The sequence below is a fragment of the Apaloderma vittatum genome, unplaced genomic scaffold (assembly GCF_000703405.1).
Source record: "Apaloderma vittatum isolate BGI_N311 unplaced genomic scaffold, ASM70340v1 scaffold37002, whole genome shotgun sequence".
Classification (NCBI taxonomy): Eukaryota; Metazoa; Chordata; class Aves; order Trogoniformes; family Trogonidae; genus Apaloderma; species Apaloderma vittatum.
Window position 1 is genome coordinate 61604 of NW_009704779.1, and position 11117 is coordinate 72720.

Below are 11117 nucleotides of genomic sequence, written 5' to 3' on the forward strand. Positions count from 1 at the left end.
CACCCGTCCAGTCCAGATTTCCCCAGTTTAGCTACAGGGATACTACTGGAGATGGTGTCAAATGCCTGGCTAAAGGTAAAGTAAGCAATATCCACTTTTCACCTTTCCTCTTGACCACAGGGCCAACTATCTAATCTTAGAAGACTACTGGGATAGATGGGCGCAATCTGCCCTTGCTAAATCCACACTGGATTTTCCCAGTCATCATAATTTCTTTCATGTACCTATGATCCAGGAGGATTTGCTCCATAATCTTCCCTGAAACAATTCTAGCTGCAGTTGGGCTTTGTCCTTCCTAGTTCAAGCCTTTCATACCCAGGCAATACACCCTGCTTTACTCTGCCTTTGCTTCCAACTCCGATGTACTTTCTCTTTGTGTCTGAGCTCTGCTAAAACCTCGTTCTTTATCCCTACTGGTGTCCTGGACACACACGCTCAAATTCCTGCACTCTGGAACAGACCATTCTTGCGCTTTGACCAGACTGTCACTCAGGATCAAGTTCACCTCTTGCTCAGTCTCCTACGGAACCTGCCTAAAATATCCCTGAGCAAGTCAAAATCTTCCTGAAGCCCAAGGCTGCAGTTCTGCAATTTGTTTTGCTCAGTTCTCTTAGAAACTTGAATTAAAGCATCTCACGATAGCTGCTGCCAAGGCTGCTATGACCTTTCTATCTCCGACCAGTTCTTTTTTCCTCCCAAACAGCAAGTACAGCACACCACCACTACCAGTCATCCAGTTACACATGGATAACCTGCACAGAAAGACAAACACTAATTTTTGCAATCCAAAAGCACAAAAATCAGCAGTATGCTACACTTACTTTGGAATTTTGAAGGTGATACAGTGCATCTCAAATAATGTTTTGAAATTTTTCTCTAAATAACATGGCATATTTGTTTACAGGCTACAATTTTTCTTTATACAGCATTCAAAAATCACTCTTCTTTTTTTCTTCTTTTTTTTTTTTTTATTCAGTGCCTGAGTGCTTGTCAATGCTTATCACACAGGGGTGACAGGGAACCATCTGCCTCCCTCCCCTAAAGGCACCTCCTTTTCCTTATTGCCACCTGTTCTTTTTTCGGTCCCCAAATGGCAATTCTGAGCAACACCAGATACACTGGTAAAGGCCAGGTTATGGGTCCTGGCTGAATTTTTCAGTCCCGTCACTGGCATTTAACCTCCACAAGGCAAACTCAAATGTATCCATTACTGATGTTTTCACAGACGACGAAAAATACTCCTGTAAAAACCATGACAAGAAATAGCTCTGTTATAATTGAGCATATTAGTGTAGCTGATTCGTAACTGAGATGGTCAGAGGCTGACCCCTAGGGATGTAACTTTAAGTGAAAAAAGCTGGGTTTGTGTAAAAAAAAGGAGCACGGAGAGATTTTGAGGTTACCTGGATCCAACTCCTTTCTCCTCTTTGCACCCTTCTCAATTATGAACAGTTGTCCTACAATCTCTTCTCTCAAAGCCACAGTTCTCTTATGCATTCCAGAAAAGGCAAAAATAGTGGGCTCGGTACAGCAAATCCATTTCCAAGCACAGTCGTCTTTTCCAAATTCATTAACAGCGAATTACGGAATTTGAAAATAAAACAGCCACTCTAATAAGCTTTTCAAATTGCCCTAGCTTTTTTTTCCCCACAAATGACACTTCGGGATATACTGCAAGCTTTTCAGAATTTACCTCAGGTATAAAAAAGACGAAGCCAAAAGAAACTTATGTCTGATCTGCAATAACATTAAGCTATTCTAACAGATGAGAGTCTGCAGAAAGCAGCAAAGTTCTAGGTAGCAAAACCCAACACAGTGGAAAGTTCCCATGCAAGGGTGAAGACTGAAACAAGTTAAATGTACAGAAAAGCGAACTAGAATTCTGATAGAACACACAAAGTACAGTCTTATTGGTTTATTTCAATTTAACTTTTTCCAGCATCTCTCTCAACATCTGAGCAACTCTGCTTTTTCTGGCAGCAGCCAACTACCGCCTTCCTCATTGTGAGCTACACCACGCCCAGTGCCCTACTCTGTTTGCAGGTGCCCACACAATGGTCTCAGTCCATTTCTTTAGCACTGGCCCATAAAAAAAATGTGTGTGGTCTCTCTGAGAAACTCCATAGAGCTTCTACTTTCTAATTTAAATTTGATTTATTAAAGATCCATTCGATATGATAAGCAAAACAGTCAATGAGAAATAGTTTGTAAACAGCCAGGTGTTTGCCAATGCCATTTAGGAAGGCGAAAGCAGAGAACAGTAAGGGAAGGGACACACTGCTAATTGGGAAGAACCTCGGTGGATATGTAATCTTTTCACTAAAATTACTTTTCAAATTGGCAAAGTGGTCATTTTTCATCATTAGGTATTACATCAGTGGGTATTATTTTCATCTTTGCTGTTCATATATAGTGGGAGGGTATCAAATACCTGTATTTTCTTTGCATATACCGGCGTTCACATATCCCAACTAACACACTCAGCACGTTCACTCCTAATTGCGCTACTTGTTACACCACTACTCAACAATGACACCAATCAAAAGCACTTTGAGTGGTGGACGAGGTGGTTCTCTCGACTGTTGGAAAACAACAACTAAAATGCATCAGTGTTACACAGGGAGTGCATTGTTAAAAACACTGCAGGCCAGGTAACAGCACGATACGCCTTCAGAGGTGTATCTTTACACCCAAAATGAGACTCCATCCACAATCCTTTGGCAGCATGCAAAAGAAAAAGGACAGCATTATAAGGCAAAGTCCTTCAGCATAACAGGACAGGTTGCCAGAGTAGAACAGGAAGGAGAAACCACGGGGCAAACAACAGGACAGGGAAAGGAAGAAGAGTGAGACCACAGGAACTAAAGTATTAACAGCAAGAGTAATTTATAAACCACTACTGGGAACTGGGTGAAAGTATAAACTCGGGCAGAGCTTCAAAACCCAAGCGCATTAATTATTCAGTATTTTTCAAATGTGGAAAATCTGGAATCACGCTTCCACTTGAAAGATTTGGAAACTACTCAGGTGACTCATGCATACAGCAGAAATAAAATTACTTTTAATCATTTTTCTGGCAACCTGCTGACAGCAGGCCAGTGCTGGATCCAGACGCCTACCACAACCCGGCGGCTGAAATCCCACGGCTCGGTAGCACTGAAGCTACTGAATCCAGTGGAAGGCACCTTCTATTCCCCAAATCATTGTAGAGAGTCCATGCAGCTCTCCAGCCAGCAATGAAACATAGCCACACATGAACTCGAATTGCAATGAAGTTTTAAGTGCGCAACTACTCTACAAAACAATTGGAAAAGAAATGGAAAAACTCTCTCATGGCACGTTCAGAACAGTTTACTCGCTGTATGTTGAACACCCAAACCAGGTCTAGCAGGTTTGCAGCTGTTAAAATTGCAAGGGTGAAGTTACACCACACCTCTGAACATAGGTAAGACTGTTTCTCCTAAATCCTTCCCATCCAAGTAAAGGAGAAATTAGAATTTTGAAACAAGGTCCCAAAAAACAGGCAACACAAAAGCCTCCAAAAGTACAGAATTAATATTTTCTTGTCTGATTTGTCTCTCTTCTAATCCCTCTTACTATTGCTTTTCTTTCTTGTGCTCTTAGAAATTGTTTTTACAAACTGTGTGACCTGAAAGAATAAAACAAGCTATGCCTTAGCAATGGTATTTGTACTACCTTTTTCTTTCTTTTTTTTTTCCCCCGAAGATCGTAGGTCTTTAATCGTAACAGCAATTATTTTCTTTTAACATTCAAAATATGCAATGCAGGACACTGCAAGGAGGTGAGCACTGTTAGTACTTCCACTGACTGGAGCAAAAATTTATCTTAAACTGCAGCTGTAACTTAAAAAAAAAAAATGCAGTTGCAGTTTGCAGATATGACAAAGCCTACTACTACTAGCAGAAAAAAAGCTGCCACTGGAACAATTTCGATGTAAAATACTGCACTTGTGGTGTGCTCCATAAGTGCTTATTTTTCAGTTTTGTAATTTCAGCAAGTTTTTCCATTTCAGCTATCCTGCTGGGTTTTTTTAAATCTCGGTAAGCAACAATATTTCAGATTTTTGGCTACTTTTGCCCTAGGTATTTTCTACATATTTCCCAAAATACAAGGTGAATCCTATAAAACTCCTTAATTTTTCCTAAGTAACTTAAGTGTACAGAATACGACACTGAACCACTCAAATAATTTTTAAAGAGCCATCCCGCTCTAGCTGAGTTACAGATCTAACACATCATCTAAAAACAGTCCCTTGAAATTGTTCCTCCCCATCTTCTGGCACTACATTGTCATGGTTTATCTTACCAAGGTCAAGTATTATCAGCTGGGCTCCAGCCTGGGCATTTCCAACATCATTTTCTGCAATGCACTGATAGAATCCTTCGTCTGATTTCACCAGGCCCAAAACTTGCAGATTATGTTCTTTCTGAAGGGTAATGGGAAAATGCAACTCTTCAAAACAGGTTCCGATTGCAAAAACAATGGTGTTATTATGGCACATTACTTTGACAGGAGAAGCTTCTGAACACTAAGAGGGGAAAAGTATATGTGGAGTTCCCATCTGATTTCATCTCTTTTGCACTGAATCCTCAAATTATATGGTATCAAAAAGCAGCAGAAGCTCTTACTAATGGCTATCATTTTCTAGCATCACATATCACTGGCAAGTCATAACATTTCCACAACCATTTTTATGATATTTTAAGCACTGAATATAACTGCATAGCTCACTGTTACAATCCTACAAACTCAGGTATACCCAATTATACAACCATTAAGTTCTCAACCGTGTCTCAGTAACGACTTTCATTACATCTAAAATTTCCCACTAGAAGTACCAGTGTGCCAAAATGCAGTTATATTTATCTTTAAACTCTTGTTTGAAATTGTAATTTTCATCCATCATAGACAGATGCAGAAAACACCGTCAGTCAGCGCTCACAGCAAGCTTGTGCTTTAACAGGTCCAACCAGCAAAGCGTGAGTTTGTCACCATGTGTCTGTCTGTCTGTGTGATGGGAAATCTGAGCTATAAAAAAATAAGACTCATACAATACAAGCAAGATGCCTCAATGTTTCAGTAAAATGACTGAATTGCCCCAAACATCAATGGTACAAAACTAAGCTGGTCCTAGAAAAGAGCCCAGCTTCCATCCGTGTATGTGCTAGGTGAACACGAGACAGGTCAACAGCTTCAAACCCCACAAAACTGACAATGTACTTACAACGATTTTGAAATAGTCACTTGGGATCACCACGTCTCCATTCTTGACCCATTTCACAGTTGGAGTCGGTTTTCCGGTCACTTCACACTCAAACACAATGTCCATAGACTCATGAGCATAGATATTTGCAGGCCGCTTCAGAAACACAGGAGGAACTTCAAATAAAATGGAGAAGAGACAAAAGATGTTGTTAGCATCCACAAACACACATCAGTTGTGCTCGTACATAAACACACAGTAAGCCTGTCCACAAATCACACAACAGCGGCAGTGCGGTCAGGCTACACTATAGGAGAGCACATCATGGTCAGCAGACAAAACTCTGCAGTTGATACAACAGACATTTTTCAAAGTTCTTTGTGTTTCATACCTGAAGCCAGTAGGCAACCAAAAGCTAAAATCATATTAAAAAAAAAAAACCAACCAAAAAACCCCAACGTTTTAAAACAAATGGACACGAAACTAAGATGAAACTCTCCTAGAGTACCATCACCTTGTGTTTCTGTGAAGAAATTCAGCTTCTCAAATAGGTAGTGCTGTATTGACCTAAAGATTTTCTTCCCTGGTTTATGTAAGCCCAAAAACCACAACGTACAGGACAACACACTCCCTTTTGTATCATACTGGTAACGTATTACTGACAAGTATGACCAAAGATGTGCATCACGTAACACAGGTTCTTCATTTAAGACATGTACCAAAGGAGTTATCTCTGGGCCCTGGCTGCCTTTCTAAATGTCTTTATGTACCCTGAGTAAGATTAATTAAAATAAAGGTATTTAAAATCCAGACAAATTCAGAGATACAGGATTTTTTAGTAATACAAGGCCCGAAGTGTCCAATGTGTACACAGGCTAAACATCTTCTGTGACCAAAGCTGTCACTACGCAGCATCCAGCAGCACGCACGGACTCTCTGCTGCTTTAGCTTAACGGCAAGAAGAGCTGTTTGCCTGCACATCCAATCCGAGTATCATCTATTACAAAGAACATTCATCTATTCATTCGTTTTTATTACACTCACTGACATAAAGGTAATTTGCTTACTTATGTTGGCAGGGCTGATTGTTCAAATTCCAGGAAAGTCAAGAGCGCCCTTCTGCCCGTTAATATTTATCAAAGAATGTCAATGTGGAAGGGCTACAGAGTTTAGGCAAACATTTTACCTGCTTCACCTATCAACGACATGTATTTCATGCTAGGGAATAAGGAATACTGGATCGTATTTTCCTTCTTCCTGTGAAATGAAAGTAAAAGCTGGTAGGTGGATTTAGTGTTTTTAAAAGCATTTAGCTGGAGACACGCAGTTCTCCAAAACCCAAGGGGTTTTTGGATTATACATTAGAGTACATTAACAGATGGAAATACTCATTTACTGAGTAAGAAGATGGCTTAACTCTCAGATAACCATGTAAACATATACCAGAAACTAACTAAATAAGTACATATACTTTCAGTGCTTAAACTCTCTCACACAGGAGTAAAAATCTGGACAGGGCCATGTCTGGTTGTCTATGACTTCAGACATCCACTTAGTACAAACTTGTCATAAATTTACCAAAAAAACCCATAGAATCCTCCTTAGAAGGTTTTAGATATTTACATATTTATTATCTGTATCAGATGGCTGTTCTAACAATACAGAACTCTGACATTTGAAAACTGTCTCCCAGATTTATTCATGACCAAATTGCGATTTCTTGTTCTTTATGAAAACAGTGCCTTTTCTATTTTCATGCCTTCCTGGCATTTGTCCTCAGCATTTTTATTTATTGTGAGCTGCACTATTTCCCCATGCCCTTCCCACATGCCAGCCTTTATTCTGGCAGGCTCAACAAGGCAAGTTTGCTTAGTTCGGGTACAACAAGTCACCTGCGCTCCCCTCCCAAGACCCTCCGTATTTGTTCTAGTTTCAATTAATCTTTGTAGCCTGTGGAATTTCAATTATTTGCACGCAATTTCAGCTGCGTCTCACCAGTGACTTGAAAAATAGCATAAACACAGTGTTATCGCTAGAGCAAATATCTTGCCCAATTCATTCTACTACTGTATTTGCCCCTTCCTAGATGCATCATACTGGTGGCAGCCCGTGGTGGCAGATCATTGCTCTCTCATCGTTAGCCATTTTCAACTAATGAGTAATTCTGTTCCAGTCTGCTTGATCAATAGTTTATGTTCTCATTTCCTTTCAATCTCTTTCTCCATATGCGTAGGGATACACACCTATCGATCCTGGAAATGCTTACATAGTTGAAACAAGAGAATGTAAAAATTGCAAACATGGAAAGTTAACTTCTTCCATGAAAGCGCAATGCTCTTGTTTTCCTAACGTTCGTTACAGGCTAACATTTAATTCCTCAGCCCCATATTCAACTTGTCATGGGAGTCCTAATAAACACAAGCTAATAACATTCACTGTCAAAACCACAAAACTTGCATTAAAAAAATTAATCATTTGAAACAAACAGTGCAAAGGAAAGTTCTGGGATTATTTCTGTTTTCTCCACTAACATTTAACTTGTAACAAAGACAATCAAAAAACTGAAATATCTTTAGCAATTGATATAACTTGAACTTGAGACATCATCCAGAAGCAGGCATTAATATTGAATAATAAGATTCTGTATTTTTTGCCACAAAAATGGAAGTTGAACTAGATATCCTATTACTTGCTCTCATTTAGGAGATTAAGAATTAGAAACATTATTTTTTCAAAGTGATTATGCCTTTCTGGCTTAGGGAGCAAACGCCAAGCTGCTTGCAAAGGGATAATGATATGAGAAGTACTCACTTTATTATCAATTACTTTCCAGTTAATGAATTAGAAAATGCTTTTAAAATACCCTTTTATAGTTTAACTATGTCAGTGTTTAGCATTCACACAGATTAACACAATGCAAGTACAGATGTTTGTGGAAGAGAAGTTAAAATTATAACTAGAGAGCAAACGAGCCAATTATCATATAAAATAAGATTTTTAATGGAAGATTATGCATTTTGTTACCAAACAGACAATTAAACTTCAAAGAAGACTTGGCAGCTCGGCCCACTCTTCTATACCTCTTAGTGTCAGCACAGAAATAACAACTATTTAATACTGCAAGATGCTTGTGCACTTTCACAGGCACTGGTGGCACCCACAGAGGGTCCCTACCCAAGAATATCTTCCACCCTTTTGTAGATTTAGAAGAAAAAAAAATATTTTGCTCCCAACAGTGATCAAAAAAAAGAAAAGAATAAACCAAATCTGTCAGCAGTTGATTCAAACTCCTAACCTAAACTACATACTCCAAATAGCTGATATAAAACCTAAATAGACTGGATAAATTTACACAGCGTATCTCTGATTAATAACGACTTAAGCATTCTTGGACAAATGACTTCCGTTTTGTAACTACATTTCTGATGGATGTTGCAGGTCGAGTCCCTGTCTTTTATTTCAGTAACAATCAGGATTACCAACACCATTTAAACTGGACATTTCACTGTAAAACCTGTTCCTTATCAGCCTAAAACGGCAAACCCAGAGGAATTTTATCTCCTCCAGGGGAAACAAGAGATTCCATTAGGATATGCTACAAATCCCATTTGAATCCTTATAAAGTTAATTTTAACAACTGCACCTTTGTTTCCAAGAAGGCTATAACTCTGCAGTGTGCTGGTCACCCTGTTAAGCCATTATACCCCGAGTCGGGGTATCGCTGCAACACACGAGACTTCATCCAACTCTACTTGCCAAGTGACAAACCCTCCATTATACCAACTCATTTTGACAGGATTTTAAAATGTTCCACCTTCTTTTTGGCTAAATTTGCCAAACTGGAGGGTGTTTTAGTGGACAGCTCCATCTCCAAGCCAGACCACAGGACACCAAGAAGTCCATTTTTTCAGTGCTGACACCAGAGAGGGCTGCATTCCATCCAGAGGGCATTTTATTTAAACTCAAAGCAATTTCCTTGGCCGGTTACATGAAGTCAGCTAGCGTCTCTCAGCCAGCTAGTACGGTACATCCTTAAAAATGGCAAAGGTATACGAGTAAGTACTCCGAAAAAAGAGATTTAAAAAACAAAACGATGTCGCAGGTGAGTCAGAAGTCTTCCTAACCTCTAAGGGCCATCATGTCCTTAAAATACACTTAATATGCAGTTGGAAAATGTGCACGGCAAACAAAAGCTGAAAAAAGGAAACTTCTTAGGGAGGAAATATCCACAGACTAGAGTACTGTGAAATAAATATTAAAAAAAAAGTCAGCGTACCAAGACACCAAAAGGTTACAGAAACATAAACTGCTACACACGCAGCATTTCTCATTCCACTAAAACCAGTTTATGAACAGAAAGTTTCTGTGGCAGTGACATTATATTACTTCTCTAACTTCTTAAAATAACAACTGCATGTGTCTCTTTAGCAAGTAAACGATTGAATTTTTTATATGTTAGAAAATCAAAGTAAAATTAAGGATAAATGGTTCTCTTGTCTACAGCATCCTGACCGGTATGGATTCTTCCCCACTTCTTTAACTCATGAAGAAGAGCAAGAGGGACTATTTTTATTTTTTTCAGCTCACCAGCTGAAAAGGCTCAAATGAGCACTTAATGGTCTTCCATGGTTTCGCTCGTGCGGACTGTTTGGTCCCTTACAGCTTCCTCCATAATTGTTGAAATATCTTCTAGGTGCAGATACGATTTCCAGGGTGGGAGAAGGGCAAGGGATGACACGATTACATTTGGATCAATTTGAAAACAAATATTTTACATTTACAGTGAAAAGCTTTTCGTTCAGAAATTGCCAAAGTACAAGCTATTCTTCAGAGGGCAGCCCCCAAATAAACGTTTCCGAAACAGAAACTAAAACATAAGAATTCAATGGTATTATAACTACCATGAAATCAAATAAGGTTGAATACTGCAGAACAACAATAAAGTAAAATTACATTGATTGATTAGAAAGGTAGACTAAAAATGTGAGGATATAATTCAATAAACATGCATTTCTTTTTCAGGGAAAAATAATAAATTGCACATTTACAGAATAGGAAGTAATAGCAATGAACTTCACAGAAAAAGGTCTGAGAAACAAGGACTTTATCAGAGTTCAAAAATTTGACCACAAACTAAACTGGGCTCCCAGTATCATACTAGTATGAAAAGAAGTGATTGTACAAGGAGGTACAACAGCAGCTCCTGAGACTCCTCTGCTGCCCGACACGCACTAACACCTCGGCTGAGCAGATTACTGGAGTACCACATTTCAAGGAAAACATGAACTCTGATTTACAAGAAAGCAATGAAAATGATCAATGACTCAGAAAATTGGCTCCCAAAGAAAAATAGAAGGTCTGGATTCAGGTATTGGAGCAAAGGCAGGATTAAATGGTGATGCAATCAGGCACCTCAAACAGGTAAGAGAGCTTAAAACATAAATCCTTACTACAACAGAAAGAAAAGTCATGCGTGTATACACATACACGTATCATTCTTGCACAGGAGGAACTCCTACACAGAACTAACATCTAGATTCTTGCCCTGTTTTAAAAAGAGATGATATTCTGAACAATTAACTGCTCAGTCTTTGTGCTATGAAAATGTGTGGTTCTTTTCAGTATGAGCTTTAATAAAATAAAAAGATAATGTCTTCCAAAGGAACCATCGCAGACTCCTAAATATGCAGGAGGTGATGGATTCAGCAAAAGCTCGCATTAAAAGCTGCGAGCTGTTAGCCTGGCACATGGATTTGGACTGCAGACAATCAGAGGTCACGTACACATACCCACAAACAGAATTGCCTGGGAAGCCTTCCAGGGGCAGAAACACACAGCGAGTCCTCCAAGAATCCTACATACTAACAGTATTCTTGTTTTTCGCTTGCGAAAA

General features: G+C 39.1%; 1 protein-coding gene across 1 annotated transcript in view; it reads right to left on the bottom strand.

Moving 5' to 3' along the window:
* Nucleotides 1-5400, bottom strand: part of LOC104270726 (neogenin) — a gene marked incomplete at its 5' end in the record, with an annotated part of 55256 nt that extends 49856 nt beyond the window's left edge. Inside the window, 2 exons of the mRNA XM_009865161.1 lie at nt 4327-4447; nt 5246-5400. Of these exons, the coding sequence (XP_009863463.1) occupies nt 4327-4447; nt 5246-5400 (276 nt within the window). The remainder of the gene's footprint in view (nt 1-4326; nt 4448-5245) is intronic.
* Nucleotides 5401-11117: the final 5717 nt, after the last annotated feature.